This window comes from Hypanus sabinus, chromosome 10, assembly GCF_030144855.1.
Source record: "Hypanus sabinus isolate sHypSab1 chromosome 10, sHypSab1.hap1, whole genome shotgun sequence".
Lineage (NCBI taxonomy): Eukaryota > Metazoa > Chordata > Chondrichthyes > Myliobatiformes > Dasyatidae > Hypanus > Hypanus sabinus.
Window position 1 is genome coordinate 3,070,933 of NC_082715.1, and position 17,027 is coordinate 3,087,959.

A 17,027-nucleotide genomic window follows, 5' to 3' on the forward strand; every position below is an offset into this window, starting at 1 on the left:
TGACGAAAGTCCATCTCCCACCCCCCCCCCCCCCCCCTCCCATCCTCATCACATTCTACAGGGGTTGTATTGAGAGCATCCTGAGCAGCTGCATCACTGCCTGGTTCGGAAATTGCACCATCTCGGATCACAAGACCCTGCAGCGGATAGTGAGGTCAGATGAGAAGATCATCAGGGTCTCTCTTCCTGCCATCACGGACATTTACACTACACGTTGCATCTGCAAAGCAAACAGCATTATGAAGGACCCCACACACCCCTCATACAATCTCTTCTCCCTCCTGCCCTCTGGGAAAAGGCACCGAACATTCGAGCTCTCATGACCAGACTATGTAACAGTTTCTTCCCCCAAGCCATCAGACTCCTCAATACCCAGAGCCTGGACTGACACCTTACTGCCCTATTGTCCTGTTTATTATTTATTGTAATGCCTGCACTGTTTTGTGCACTTTATGCGGTCCTGGGTAGGTCTGAAGTCTAGTGTAGCTTTTTTCTGTGTTGTTTTTTTAACGTAGTTCAGTCTAGTTTTTGTACTGTGTCATGTAACACAATGGTCCTGAAAAACGTTGTCTCATTTTTACTATGTACTGTACCAGTAGTTATGGCTGAAATGACAATAAAAGTGACTTGAGTTGAAAAAGGTTAAACAACAAGTTTAAAATCTATGTCCTCTTTGTTTTGTGGCTGTCTTTGGGGAACACGAATCACAGGTTGTATACTGCATTCATACTTTGATAATAAATATACTTGGAATCTTTGAATGAGTTCCTCAAGAAGAGTGTTAAGTAGAGAAAAAACAGGTGGCAGGAGATCCATCAATACTGATAACAGTGGTTAAATTGAAGAACATCAATTGTGGGTCATGGTGCACAGCACAGAGTTTGCAAGTAGGAGCCATTCCAGTCCCAAGGACAGTAAGGACAGCTGGTGATAATTCTTTACCAGTGGAACAGTAACTCAGACTTTCTTTTATTGACACTTACACATTTGCTTTGTATATTACAAAAACATAGAAGATGGACTTCTGCATTCACATCATCATTCAATAAAGATTTAAATACACTTTGGTTTGTGAACTTATTTATTTAGTGATACAGTGTGGATGAGCCTTTTCTGACCCCCTGAGCCACACTGCCCAGCAACCCACCTATTTAATCCAGCCTAATCATGGGACAAGTAACAATGACCAATTAACCTGCTTATCCCGTGAGCAGCAGGTCAGAGGAGAATGGCCAGACTGGTTCAAGCTGACAGGAAGGTGATAGTAACTTAAATAACCACACATTACAACAGTGGTGTGCAGAAGAACATCTCTGAACACATAACACATTGAACCTTAAGGTGGATGGGCCACAAACAGCTGAAGACCATACCAGGTTCTACTCCATACTTAATAAAGTGATCACTGAGTGTAACTTATGATAAGGTTTAGAATGAATTCTGTGAACACAAAGTTGTCTTTTTCCTGACATGGCATTGTGAATAGAGTAAATGAGTTTTTACCCTACTGATAAAATGGTTTCATGAGACCATGATTTAAAGATGTACAGTATAAAAGTAGTTAGTGATATGATATGCAGACAAATTACTGAAGCCTGCCAACTTCGAGATTAGAGATCAATTAGGTTTATTTGTCACATGTAAAGTACATCAAAACAGAAGCACATAGAGTAAAGTGCGGTGTTTGCATCAATGACAAACACAGTCCAAGGATGTGCTGGGGGTAGCCTACGAATGTCACCATGTTTCTCAGGCCAGTGTAGCATGTTCACAATTTGCTAATCCTAATCTTCTATTGATGGAATATTGGAGGAAACTGGAGTAACCGGAGCAAAGCCATGCAATCTGGCAACAGGCAGACAATCTCTGAAGAGTATCGATAACGGCTGGGGTCACCCACCTTGTAAAGACACTGCCCAGAAGGTGGCAATGGCAAATCACTTCTGTAGAAAAATTCACCAAAAAAACAATCCCGATTACTTATGCCACATAACAAATGAACAATTGCAATGTGCTGTTGCCGCAAAACAACACATTTCATGATAAATGCCAGTGATATTAAACCGGATTCGGATTCTGATTTTGACAGCGGTGTGTTTGAACCAGCTGGCACTCTAAAGCCTTGCGCTAGCTGCCATGCTACTGTGCTGCTCCAAGGAAGATAAAGATGACTGGCCATGTTTCCTCAATATTCTTTGGAAATAATGTCTTTAGGAGAATGGGAGAGTACAGATAATTATAAACTAGTTACTCTGACTTAAATTGCCAGCAATGATCAGCATTGTAGGATGAAATGGCAGTGTAGCAGTTAGTTCAACACATTTCAGGGGCAGCTGTAACATCAAGGTTCAATTCATGCCGCTGTCTATAAGGGGCTTGTGGGTGGCTATGACCATGTGGGACTCCTTTGGGGGTTCTACTTACCTCCCACAGTCCAAAGACATACAGGTTGGGGTTAGTAAGCTGTTGGCATGCAACGTGGGTGCCAGAAGGGGGGCAACCCTTGCGGACTACCCTCACAACGTCTTCAGATTGTATGTCATTGTCACAAACAACACATTTCATTGCATGTTTCAATGTATATGTGGCAAATAAAGAATATCTTTGAAATTACTAATCTAATTAAAAAACATGATTTAATTAGGGTTGGGTAGCACAATTTTTAAAGAGATATTGTATTTGACCAATTGAACTGAATTCTTTGTAGAATGAACAAGGACTGATAATGAAAATAAAATAAATGAAATTTGAAGATTTATTTAAAAAGGTCATATGATAATCAGAAGAGAATAAGGTCAAAACATGAGGTCATGCAATTTTGTCAAATGTAGCAACAAGGAAAGAAAAAGAGGAAAATGTAAGGAGGTTTCTTGGAGCTGCAGGCTGTCATGAGTGTGTTCTCTTGTCACACGTGCCTCTATCACAGTAAAATAACATTAGTGAAATGGGAGAATAATACTAGAATTCACCAACAGAATGAAATTGCATGTAATTTGAAAGAACTATGAAATTTTGTAAAATAATGTAGAAAGGAAAGAGTTGCCACCCATCTCCTACCAATCAGCCAATGCTCCAACCATGTTAGTAACTTCCCTGCAATGCCATGGGCTTGTAACTTGGTAAGCAGCATCATGTGTGGCACCTTGTCAAAGGCCTTCTGAAAATCCAAATATACAACATCCACTGCAACCCCTTCATCTATCCTACTTGTAATCTCCTGAAAGAATTCCAACAGGTTTGTCAGGCAGGATTTTTCCTTAAGGAAACATGCTTTGTCCAATCTTGTCCTGTGTCACCAAGTGCTGCATCACCTCATCCTTAACAATTGACTCTAACATCTTCCCAACCACTGATATCAGGCTAACTGGACCATAATTTACTTCTTGCTGTCTTCCTCCTTTCTTATAGAGTGGAATGAAATTTGCATTTTTCCAGTCCTCTGGCACCATGTCATGAGTCCAATGATTTTGGAAAGCTCATTTCTAATGCCTCCACAATCTCTATCAGAACCCCATGGCACAATTCTTGTCCTGCTGATTTATATGCCTTTAGGTCTTTCAGCTTTTTGAGCACCTTCTCTTTTATAATAACTGCACTCACTTCTCTTCCCTCACACCCTTCAACATCTGGCACACTGCTAATGTCTTCCACAGTGAAAGCCTGATGCAAAATACTCATTGAGTTTATCAGCTGTCTTTTTGTCCCCCATTATTATTTCTCCGGCCTCATTTTCTAGTAGTCTTCTATCCACCCTCATTTCTCTTTTTTTTACATAACTGGAAAAGCTTTTACTATCCACTTTGATATTGTTTGCCAGCTTGCTTTCATATTTCATCTTTTCCCTTCTAATGATTCTTGTAGTTACTTGACTTGATGTGATTTAAACCAGTAGCTTTATCATTTCAAGAGTCTAGAGAGAAGCTGACAGAAATAAAGCCACAAGAAATAAGAAATAAGTTTTGCCTAACACTGTTTCGGTAAGGCACTGTTCCTTTATTAACAACGATGATTTGACACATTTCTAAAATGTTTGGGCGAGTGCAGTACTCTCACATTCACAGTGTGAGCCTTGCTTGATGAGAACACGAGTCAGAGAGAAGCTCGAATGCCGTACTGAAGTACTTATTTTTCAGAGCTGCATGTCCTTCAAGTGTGCTTCCCTACCGAGAGCACAGAATTTACAAATTTTATCCTGCCTCTCCTCATCCAGTTGTCTTTAAAAAGCCTTATTTGCTTAAATAGCCCAGATACATGACAATAACAGAGCATCGATGTTCATCCCTGCCAAATATCTACTGTGAAATTTGTCAGCTTCTCTCCAGACACTTGGGATATTAAAGTGGCCACTTTACTAGGTAACACTTATACCCCCTAAACCTCCAGTACCTCCTCTACCTCCTGAACCCCCTGTATCCTCGTACCTCCTGAACCTATTGTACCCCATGTTCCTCCTCAACCCCTCATACCCCCATATATCTCATAAATCCACTGTACCCCCATATAACTCCTGTACCCCCTCTAACTCCTGTATACCCCCTAAACCCACAGTACCCCCATAACTCCTGAACCCACTGTACTCCCCTGTACCTCTGTATATCTCCTGATCACACTGTACCCCCCATAATGCCTGAGCTCTCTGTACCTCCTGAAGCCACTGTACCCCTGTATCTCCTAAACCCACTAAACCCCCTGAACCTCTTCTATCCCATGTACCCCAGAAGCCCTGAATCTCCTGTACCTCTTCTACCCCATATCCCCTGAACCACTGTACCCCCTAAACCTCCTGAATCCACTGTAACCCCTGTATCTCCTGTGCCCCATCTACCCCCTGCATCCCCTCTACCTCTTGTACCCCTGAACATCCTGAACCCACTGGACACCTGAACCCACTGTACCCCTTGAACCCTGTATTCCATGTGTACCACCTGAATCCTGTACACCCCGAACATCTGAAGCTGCTGTACCCCTTGAATTCCTGTATCACCTGAATCCACCGTACATCTTGTACACTCTATGAACCTCATGAAACTCCCAAATCCCTGAACTCCCTGTACCCCAACCCTCCTGTATCCCCTGTACTCTTTGAACCCTTTTCTTCTTCCTGTACATCCTTAAACCCCTCCTGTACCCCTGTACCTACTGAACCCCCTGTATACCTCCCAAACATCCAGTACCCCATTAATCTAATAAAGTGGCTGCTGAATGTATTACCTGGTCTTCTGCTGCTAAAGCCTATCCACTTCAAGGCTCGACATGTCGTGTGTTCGAAGGTATTCTGCACTATTGTAACATGTGATTATTTGAGTTGCTGCCACCTTCCTGTGAGGTTGATCCAGTCTGCCCATTCTCCTCTGGCTTCTCTCATTGACAAATGTTTTAATTTTGTTTCTTGCAACATTCTTTATGATCTCTGGAGACTGTTGTGTGTGAAAATTCCAGGAGATCAGCAGTTCCTGAAATACTCAAACCACCCCATCTGGCACCAACAATCATTCCACATTCAAAGTCACTTAGATCACATTTCTTCCCCATTCTGATGTCTGGTCTGAAAAACAACTGAAACCCTTGACCATGTCTGCATGTTTTTATGCATTGAATTGCTGCCACCTGATTGGCTGAGTAGATATCATGCAATTACAATTGCATATTCCAAAGACGTAAGGGTTAGTAGCTGAACTGGTCATTGAAAATTGTCCTGTGAGAAGGCTAGAGTTACTAGGTGGTGCAGGGATCTATTCCACACCATATCCATAAATAAATAAATATTAAATGAACAGATGTAGAGAGTACCTAGCAGAGCAGCCACTGAGTGCAGGTTTAAGTTTTCTATCTTAAAATAACTGAGCAAAGTTATCATGCTATTTCACATCCTGACTGTTGTACGTTTCTTCAGATGAGGTCATCAGCAATCTCTGCAGCTACTTCCATGACTTTGGTCAAGTGAAAACCTTTGAAGTGCGTGATAATTTTGAGACAAAAGGGAAAATTGGGGAAGGCTGTATGAATACAAACTATAGTTCAGGACTTACTTGGCTTCCAGGACCAATGCCAGGATTCCCGTAGCCAGTGGAGCAGCACTCGAGGTGCCTCGGAAATGTGAATCACACCCCCTCACGCTGTTGGTAGCTGTCACCTGAAAATGACAAATGCAGTGAGCACCAAAATTAATGAGGCAGGTTCTGGAAAAGCAACAGGCATAAATCTCCATCATGTTTTTACACCATCAACAAAGAGAGCGTTACTGTATTTTCTCTTTTAATTCAACAAAAGTCATAAAACTAGGTCATTACTACTGGAATGAGACAGCTGTACTTGGTCCTTTGGGAAAATCTTAATAGTAAGCAACAGGAAATAAAATGAAATGGCTTTCCATATTCCTCTGTTACTGCTCTGAAATGGGGCCTTTACAATTATTTTGGGTGCTTCTAATTTTGCATAAAGTTGCTCTTTTGCTGCAGACAATGTAAAATTTAACACTTAGGTGAGTAACTTTCTCTTCCTCCTAATGTAAGTGGGAATCAAATAAATCACAGATATAATTAAAGTGTCTACAGGAATGACAGCAGTGAAAATCAGGTGGTTGGTGGAAAAGGTGTTTCCTAATGAAGGTGACGATGGTAGGACACAAGAGACTGTACCGTTTTTCATTGAGTCTATTTTGTTGCTTTCTACAGAGCCTATCAAAAATATACACCCCCTTGGAAGTTTGCATGCTTTATTGTTTTACCACATTGAATCACTGTCGCTTTTTTTGACACAGATCAACAGAAAAAGACTCTTTTATGTCAAAGTGAAAACATATCTCTACACAGTGATCTAGATTAATTACAATTATTTAACACAAAATAATTGATTTCATAAGTATTCACCTTTCAAGTCAGTATTTAATAGATGCATCTTTGGCAGCAATTACAGCCTTGATTGAGTCTGTGTGAATAGGTCTCTGCATATCTGGACTTCGCAATTTTTCCCCATTCTTCTTTATAAAACTGCTCAAGCTCTGTCACATTGCATGGGGATTGAGGTCTGGACTCTGACTTGACCAATGCAAGACACTAACTTTGTTGTTATTTAAACTTTGGGTAGCTTTGGCTATATGCTTGGGGTCTTTGTCTTGCTGGAAAACAAATCTTCTCCCAAGTCACAGTTCTCTTGCAGACTGCATCAGGTTTCCTCCAGGATTTCCCTGTATTTTGCTGCATTCATTTTACCCTCTACCTTCACAAGCCTTCCAGGGCCCGTTGCAGTGAAACATCCCCACAGCATGATGCAGCCACCACCTTGCTTCACGGTAGAGATGGTGTTTTTGATTATGTGCAGTGTTGGGCTTACGCCAAGGATAGCATTTGTTCTGATGGCCAAAAAGCTCAATTTTGATTTCATCAAACCTTAGAACTTCCTTCCAGCTGACATCAGAAAGCACATGCTTTCTGGCAAACTCTAGCTAAGATTTCATGCAAGTTTTTTCCCCAATAGTGGCTTTCATTTTGCCATTCTCTCATAAATCTACAACTGGTGAAGCACCCGGGCAACAGTTGTTGTATGCACAGTCTCTCCCATCTCAGCCACTGAAGCTTGTAACTTCTCTGGAGTTGTCATTGGTCTCTTGGTGGCTTCCCTCACTAGTTCCCCTCTTTGCACAGTCACTCAGTTTTTGAGGATGGCCTACTCTAGGCAGAGTTACAACTATACCATATTCTTTCCATTTTTTGGTTATCAATTTAACTGTACTTCAAGGGATATTCAGTGACTTGAAAATTTTCTTGAATTCATCTCCTGACCTGTGCTTTTCAATAAGCTTTTTGCAGAGTTGCTTGGAGTGTTCTTTTGTCTCCATAGTGTAGTTTTTGCCAGGATACTGACTCACCAGCAGTTGGTCCTTTCAGTTACAGATGCATTTTCACTACAATCAATTGAAACAGCGTGACTGCACACAGGTGATCTCTATCTGATTAATTATGTGACTTCTGAACCAACTGGCTGCACCTGTGATGATTCGCTATGTCATATTAAAGAGGGTCAATACTTATGCAATCAATTATTTTGTGTTTTATGTTTGTAATTAATTCAGATCAATTTGTAGAGATCTGTTTTCACTTTGACACAGAAGAGTCTTTATCTGATAATCAGTGTCTAAAAAGTCTAATTAAATCTATTGTGATTTAATGTTGTGAAACAATAAAACATGAAAATTTCCAAAACTTCTTATGGGCACTGCATTTATTGTGAATGCCCACAAGAAAATGAACTTCAGGGAGGTGACATACATAGTCCTGTGCACTTATAGCTCGGGTGCCTTTGTCCTTTGCACAGTACTATAGTAACGTTATATATGGCATTGTACTGCTGCCACAAAAATACAGATTTGAGAGACATATCTGAGAGATGATAAACCTGATTCTGATATGGGTCTCTATTGTGGACTGAGAGTGGGAAGGGACAGGGAGAGGGGAATTATGGTTGGGAAAAGGGGAATGGAGAGGGGAGGGAGCAGGAAGCGCCAGAGAGACAGTCTATAATGATCAAGAAACTAATTGTTTGGAATCAAATGACCTTGCCTCATGACTTACGACTGAGTGTGTCTACACAGACACACAACCACCCCCTCCTCTGCCCCTGGCACGTGTTCTTGGCCACCTGTTCAAAACCCCTCTCATGGTGCTTCACCTTCAACATTCCCAACATCTATTGCTCCCACCAGATTTACAAACATAGTATTTCTGTTTTTGCACATTTTTAAAAATCTATTCAATATACGTCATTGATTTACTTGTTTATTTATTATTACTATTTTTTTCTGGGCTAGATTATGTATTGCATTGAACTGCTGCTGCTAAATTAACAAATTTAATAATAAACCTGATTCTGATTCTGAAACTCACTCTCAGCTCCATATTAACAAATGCAGTACTGTATAAAAGTCTTGGGCACCCTAGCTATATATACCATATATATGTATATATTATATGCTTTGAGAGCTTTTCAGAGTACTGTACATACTTTGATCATGAATTTACTTTGAACTTTTGAACACAGATGTTAGGATCTGGAGTAAAAACAAACTGCTAGTGTAACTCAGTGGAAGGAAATGGATTGTCAACGTTTCAGTTGCATCAAGCACATTCTTTCTCCCAAAACGTCGTCACTACCTCCTCCCAGATGCCGTCTGGCCTGCTGAGTTCTGCCAGCATTTTGTGTTTTTACACATTCTTTCTTAGTTTTGGTTTATATTAATTTCTTTATTTAACTTAAAGATTTAGAGATTAAAGATTTTACTTATTTAGAGCAGGGAACAGTGCTGAGCCACACTGCCCAGCAATACATGTATTTAACACCAGCCTAATCACAGGACAATTTACATCCACCAATTGACCTACTCGCTAGCACATCTTTGGAATGTGGGAGGAAACCGGAGCACACGTGGTCACCGAGAAAAAATACAATCTTCCTGTAGAGGATGCTGGAATTAAACTTTGAAATCCAAATGCCTGAGACGTAATGTGAAGCGCTATGTTACTATGGGACTTTAATGTTTTATTTGCCCATAATTTGTATTTCAGTTTTTGTGCACTGCACCTTGACGCATATTTCCTATTCAATCCAGAGGAATGCGCACTACGTCCTGGAGGAGCTCAGCAGGGCAGGCTGTGCAGGGGAACAAACAGATGACCATTCAGGCTGAGACCCTTCATCTGACTGGAAGGGAAGGGGGAAGAAGCCAGAATGAAAAGATGGCAGAGGAAGGAGAGAACAAACTGGCAGCTGAGAGGTGAGAACATAGGTGCAGGATTCTCAGAGTTACAGGGAGGTAGACACCCCGAAGTTACAGGTGGCGAGTAGCTGGGTGACTGTCAGGAGAATTGGAAATAGGCAATTAGAGCAGAGCACCCCTGTGGCCATTCCTCTCAAAAACAAGTATACCACTTTGGATTCTTCTGTGGGGGATGACCTCCCGAGAAAATGCCATGGTCACCAGGTTATAGGCATAGAGCCGAAGGTCCGTGGTGCAGAAGGGAAAGAGAGAGCAGATGGAAGCGGTAGTGATAGAGGTAGTGAAGGGAATAGTCAGGAGATTCTGTGGATGTGAACTGGACACCTGGATGTTGCCTCCCAGGTGCCAGGGTCAGGGACGTCTCAGATCACATCCACAGCATTTTGGAGAGGGAGGGGGAGCATCCAGTACCAATTGTTACCAAAGACATAGGAAGGAAAAACAAAGAGGTCCTGAAAAGAGAATTTAGAGAGCTAGGTAGAAAGCTGAGAAGCAGGACTTCCAGGGTAGTAATTTCTGGATTGCTGCCTGTGAGGGCAGAAACAGGGTGGCCTGGCAGATAAATGCGTGGCTGAGAAGCTGCTGCAGGAAGCAGGGCTTCAGGTTCTTGGATCATTGGGATCTCTTCTGCGTGGAGGTATGACCTGTTCAAAAGTGACAGGTTGCACCTGAACCTAAGGGGACAAATATTCTTGCAGGCAGGTTTGTTAGAGCTGCAGGGGGTGGGAACCAGAGTGAAGGGACTCAGGATAGGAAGGGTGGTAAAAAGATCGCGTGCAGTCAGATTGTCAGGAAGGGCAGGCAGGTGATGGGACCAACAGGCTGAGTATCAAATCATTAGGAATTCAGAGTCAGAAAGGATAGCAGATACGGTACTCAAGGTGCTGTATCTAAATGCACGTAGTGTAAGAAATAAGGTGAATGAATTTGTTGCAATGTTACAGATTGCCAGGTATGATGTCAAATCAGTAGAAAGAAGTGACATAGGATCGGAAAATGTTGAATCCTTGTGGGTTGAATTTAGAAACTGCAAGGGTGAAAGGACGTTAATGGAGGTTATATACAGGCCACCCAACAGTGGCTGGGAGGTGGACCACAGGTTACAACAGGAAATAGAAAAGGTGAGTCAAAAGGGCAACGTTATGGAAGGTTTTAACATGCAGGTCGATTGGGAAAATTAGGTTCATAATGGATCTCAAGAGAGTGAATTTGTTGAATGCCTAAGAGATAGCTTTTTAAAGCAGTTAGTCGTTGAGTCTACTAGGGGACCAGCTATACTGGACTGGGTGTTAAGTAATGAACTGGAAGTGATTAAAGAGCTTAAGGTAAAAGGAAATGGTGACTCATTTGCCTGCATCTTTGGAAACAGCTCTATTTCCACCTTTAGTATCTTTATTTTTCCCTTTCAGGGTTCTTTGAAAGACCCTGACCTGGAATTACATACTGACTACAGTTCATTGTGAGAATGGGACCCACTCTCGGGGTTTCATAACTGGCCATTGTTAGGCATACCAAGGACTCAGCCTAAGAGTTTGGCTCGGCTTTGAAGGCCTAGGATCTTGGGGCTCTGGAGGCAGGGAGTTCAAAGGTTGGTGTCACGGCAGAAGACGCATGTGTCGTCGATGGAGTCGGAATATCTACGGCTGTGTGACCAGAGGCTCAAGATCTTTGGGCACAGAGCTTGTAAGAAGTGAGACAACTGACTTTTAACATTGTAAACCAGCGCATTGTTTGTTATCTCTCCCCAGTCACTGTGAAACGGAGACATCTCTTTCTCTCTTATTATGGATGCTGGGTGAAACACAAAGTCTTTGGGGTACAGCAAGTCTGTCTTTGCTATTGCTTTACTCAAGCTTGAGTGCTCAGTGGTGGTGCCCATGCTTTATTTTGCCGGTGGGGGGAGGGGGATTGTTGCTTGCTACTGCTTATGCGTGGGAGAGAGGGGAGCTGGGGGGAGGTTTGAGGTTCCAACATTTAACTCTTGTTCATTCTTTGAGGTACTCCTCCGTTTTCATGGCTAGTTGCAAAGAAAAAGCATTTCAGGATGTATATTGTTTACATTTCTCTGACATTAAGATGTACCTTTGAACTTTTGAAACCTTTGAAAGGGCATACAACAAAACAAAAATTAGTGAGAAGATAGAGGATTGGAAGTGTTTAAAACCTACAGTAAGCAACTAAAGAAGTCATTAGAAGGGAAAAGATGAAATATGAAAGCAAGCCAGCAAATAATATCAAATTGGATAGAAAAAGTTTTTCAAGTATGTTAAAAAATTTTTAAAAAATGAGAGTGGATATAGGACCACTAGAAAATGAGGCAGGAGAAATAATAATGAGGGACAAGGAGTTGGCAGATGAACTAAATGAGTATTTTGCATCAATCCTCACTGTGGAAGACACCAGCAGTTTGCCTGATGTTGTAGCGTGTGAAGGAAGAGAAGTGGGTGCAGTTAGTGTTACAGGAGAGAAGGTGCTCAAAAAATGAAAGACCTAAAGGCACCTGGACCAGAGGAAATGTGTCCTCCGGTTCTGGAAGAGGTAGCATTAGAGATTGTGATGGCATTAGAAATGATCTTTCAAAAATGTTTGGGCTCTGGCAAGGTGCCAGAGGACTGGAAACTTGTAAATGTCACTCCACTCTTTAAGAAAGGACGAAGGCAGCATAAAGGAAATTATAGACCAGTTATCCTGACCTCAGTGGTTGGGAAGATGTTAGTGTCAATTGTTAAGGATAAGGTGATGGAGTACTTAGGGACACAATACAAAGTCAGTAAGGTTTCTTTCAAGGAAAATCCTGCTTGATGAACCTTTTGGAATTCTTTGAGGAGATTACAAATAGGAGAGACAAGGGGGATGTAGTGGATATGGTATATTTGGACTTTCAGAAGGCCTTTGACAAGGTGCCACACATAGGCTGTTTACCAAGTCAAGAGTCCATGGCATTACAGGAAAATTACTAACATGGTTAGAGCATTGGCTGATTGGTAAGAGGCATCGAGTGGGAATAAAAGGATCCTTTTCTGGTAAGCTGCCAGTGACCAGTGGTGTTCCATAGTGGTCTGTATTTGGACCACTTCTTTTTATGCTGTATATAAATGATTTAGATGATGGAATAGATGGCTTTGTTGCCAAGATTGGTGGAGGGGCAGGTAGTGTTGAGGAAACAGGTAGGATGCAGAAGGACTTGGACAGATTAGGAGAATGGGCAAGAAAGTGGCAATGAAATACAGGGTTGGAAAATACATGGTCATGCACTTTGGTAGTAGTAATAAATGTGTGGATTATTTCCTAAACAGGAAGAAAATCCAGGAATCTGAGATGCTAAGGGACTTGGGAGTCCTTGTGCAGGACACCCTAAAGTTTAACTTGCAGACTGAGTCGCTGATGAGGAAAGCAAATGCCATGTTAGCATTCATTTCAAGAGGTCTAGAATACAAGAGCAAGGTTGCGATGCTGAGGCTTTATAAGGCACTGGTGAGGCGCCACCTTGAGTATTGTGAACAGTTTTGGTCCCCTCACCTTAGAAAAGTTGTGCTGGTATTGGAGAGGGTCCAGAGGAGGTTCACAAGGGTGATTCCAGGAATAAAAGATTTATCATGCAAGGAACGTTTGATGGCTCTGGGTATGTACTCGCTGGAATTCAGAAGGATGAGGGGGGATCTCATTGAAACCTTTCAAATGTTGAAAGGCCCAAACAGAGTAGATGTGGAAAGGTTGTTTCCCATGATGGGAGAGTCTAGGACAAAAGGGCACAGCCTCGGGATAGAGGGGTGGCCTTTCAAAACAGAGATGTGGAGAAATTTCTTTAGCCAATGGGTGGTGAATTTGTGGAATTTGCTGCCACATGCAGCTGTGGAGGCCGGGTCATTGGGTGTATTTAAGACAAAGATTGATCGGTTCTTGATTGGACATGACACCAAATGTTATGGGGAGAAAGCCAGGAACTGGGGTTGAGGAGGAGATAAATAAAAAGGATCCGCCATGATTGAATGGCGGAGCAGACTCGATGGGTCAGATGGCTTAATTCTGCTCCTATGCTTTATTGTCTTTTGGTCTCATGGTCTAAGTGAGAAGCTGTGAAATGATTGGTGGAGAAGGTAAATGCCTGAAAAAGAAGGAATCTGATACAAGAGGACAGTGGATCATGAAAGAAAGGGAAGGCCTTTAGTGGAGTTGATAAGGTGAGGAGGAGAAGTGGTGAGAGGGAAGTGGGGGGAGGGGCAGAAATTACCATGTGAAACCAGGTGAGGGCTTTAATCCATTTCATTCGATTGTTGCATTCATGTTACTGTAACAGTGAGTATTCAGTAATGTCATAAAAACAGCAGCTGACGATAATGTATAAATTTTAGTCATTCCAAAGCTGTTATTTGCTCAATTTCCAATGATCAGGTATCTATCATTGTTATCTTGCATTAACTCATAATAAACTGTGCTTCCTACAGTGTCTCTGGTAACTGTAGAGGCCCGCCTTTCATTTTGCATGGCTGTGTGTTTTATTTGTGTTTCTGAGCTACCCTGGTTTCTATGAATTCATAATTGAGAAATGCAACAAATATGATAGCTCAATATACCTGCCAAGGAAAATATGACTGGATAATGATTGATATTGCAAAGAATCTGGCTTTGCATTGTGTGCATCTCCAGTTTGCTCTGACACATGGGACTATAATGAATAGGGATGTTTAATCTGCAATGGAGGTTGAACATTTCATTGTGTCATCCATTCTCTGCCCCTATCATTGAGAAAGCACTTGGAAGTTTCTCATGAATTGAAAAGATATAAAAGAAATTGCAAATATCTTTGAAAAAAAACAAATAAAAAATCCATGGCTGTTGGCAAAGTGGGCTAGATGGACAACACTCTCACATGGCTGAACAGTCACCTTCCGGGATGAAAAGAGGGTGGAGTCTTTACATGAAGGTACAGTAGTCGAAATCATTCTCAAAATGCAAACTTCTGTATGTGCGTCAACCCATCAATTATAATGAAACTATCCTTATTCTCAGTCGCAACTTTATTACATACCTCCTGCACCTAATAAACTAGCCACTCAGTGTATGATTCTATTTCTCTGCTGCTGTGCCAAGGTTCAACGTGTTGTGTGTTCATGATTGTTTATCCTGCACACCTCTCTTGAGTTGCCTGCCTATTTACTGCCAGCAAAAATATGCAACTAAATAATTCATTAATAAAACACTTTCTTCTAAAATTTATCATAAGTGATCATTGGAAACAGTGGAGGGGTGAGCAAAGGTGTGCCCCAGTTGAGGGTTGAACAGTGCGGGTGTGAGGCAAAATTAAAGCAAGATTGAAGCAAAGTTAAGGCAAGCAGAGCGAACCAGAGTTGGATTTGACACCCGTCCATCTGAACTGAGAGCAAAGTTTGATCTGTCTAAGTGTCAGGCCTATTTGGAAAGGACAGGTACAGGCGAAATGTGGCAGCAGGGTCCAGGCCCAGAGCATATTGATGTAACAGGGCCTGAGTCATAGTGCAAGGAATGGCCTGATGTTGACGATTTAAAGGCTGGGCTAGATGGATTGAAAAGGGAGGGTGTCGGGACAGGAGGCAAGGGCTGGGCCCTTTTTGCTGCTCTGTGACGTTTACTTGGCTCTGCGCTGAACTGAGCCTAAGGCTGAGAGCTGTTCTGAGCTTTGGATCTATGGATTCACTTACAGACCGTAAGACCATTAGGAGCAGAATTAGACCATTTGGCTCATTGAGTCTGCTCCACCATTTCATCATTTCTGATACAATTTTCCTTTCAGCCCCAATCTCCTTCCTTCTCCCCATATCCCTTCATGCCCTGACCAATCAATAATCTATTAGGTTCTACCTTACATATAATTAAAGATAGCCTCCTCAGCTGCCTGTGACAAGGAATTCAACAGGTTCACTACACTCCAGCTAATGAAATTCCTCCTCATCTTCGTAACAAAAGGATGCTCCTCTATTCTGAGGTTATGTCATCTTGTTTTAGACTCTCTCACCATAGGAAAAATCCTCTCCACCTCTACTCTACCACGGCCTTTCACCATTCAATAGGGTTCAGTGAGGTCACCCCACTTTCTTCTGAATTCCAGTGATTGTAAGCCCAAAGCCAATCAAACGCTTTTAATATGACAAGCTATTCAATCGTCGAATCATTTTCATGAACCTCTTTTAAACTCTCTCCAGTTTCAACATATCTTGTCTAAGAAAAATGTTCCAAAATTGCTCACAATACACCTAGTGATGCCTCATCAGTGCTTTATGAAGTCTCAACATTACATCCTTGCTTTTATATTCTAGTCCTTTCAAAGTGAATGCTAACATTGCATTTGCCTTCATCACCACTGATTCAATCGGCAAATTAACCTTTAGGGAATACTGCACAAGGACTCCCAAGTCCCTTTGCACCTCAGATTTTTGTACTTTCTCTCCACTTAGAAAATAATTAACCCTTCTGGCAAGGATTCAAAGCTAAATTTTTTCCATAATGTCCATTGGACATAATTTCGGAAAAAACTGTAACATATTATTCAAGAAATTTCTAACCTGCAATTATCTAAAAAAATGAGTTTTAGGCAAATTATATTTATCAGATAGCTGTTCAAAGGACATAAAACTATTGTCTAAAAAAAATCACAAAAACATGTTATACCTTTTGTTTTCCATAATACAAAGGCGTAATCCATAAAAGAGGGCCAAAAAAAAAGTTAGATTTAATAGCGCTTGTTAAGATAAACTTATTCAAGCCAAAGAATTTATGAAATTGAAACCATGAAAATACAGCCAGAAATATCAGGAAAAATTAAGAAGGAACGGGAAAAAGAACTTCACTGTCTTATACCCTCTGAGCAGTGGGAGCAAATTTTACAATTAGTCAACTCTTTTTCTATTTGTGCTAAACATGCCCTAATACAACTTAAGGTTGTACATAGGGCTCATATGTCTAAGGATAAACTTGCTCGATTTTACTCTCATGTTAATCCAACCTGTGACAGATGTCATTCTGAAGTTGCTTCATTGACCCACATGTTTTGGTCTTGCCCCGCTTGCAAAATTATTGGAAAGATATTTTCGGTATTATTTCAACAGTTCTGAATATTAAATTGCAACCGCATCCTATTACTGCAATTTTCGGTTTACCAATGGTGGATAATAGTTGTTTATCCCCCTCAGCTCGGCAGATGTTTGCATTTGTTACTTTAATGGCTAGATCCTATTGAATTGGAAAGGGATATTTCAAGGGATATTAGAAATTTGGTTCG

At 41.4% G+C, this 17,027-nt stretch overlaps 1 protein-coding gene across 1 annotated transcript in view; it reads right to left on the reverse strand.

Moving 5' to 3' along the window:
• Positions 1-17,027, reverse strand: part of LOC132400430 (PC3-like endoprotease variant B) — a 1,805,907-nt gene that overhangs the window by 918,589 nt on the left and 870,291 nt on the right. Inside the window, exon 11 of the mRNA XM_059981370.1 lies at positions 6,030-6,133. Within this exon, the coding sequence (XP_059837353.1) occupies positions 6,030-6,133 (104 nt within the window). The remainder of the gene's footprint in view (positions 1-6,029; positions 6,134-17,027) is intronic.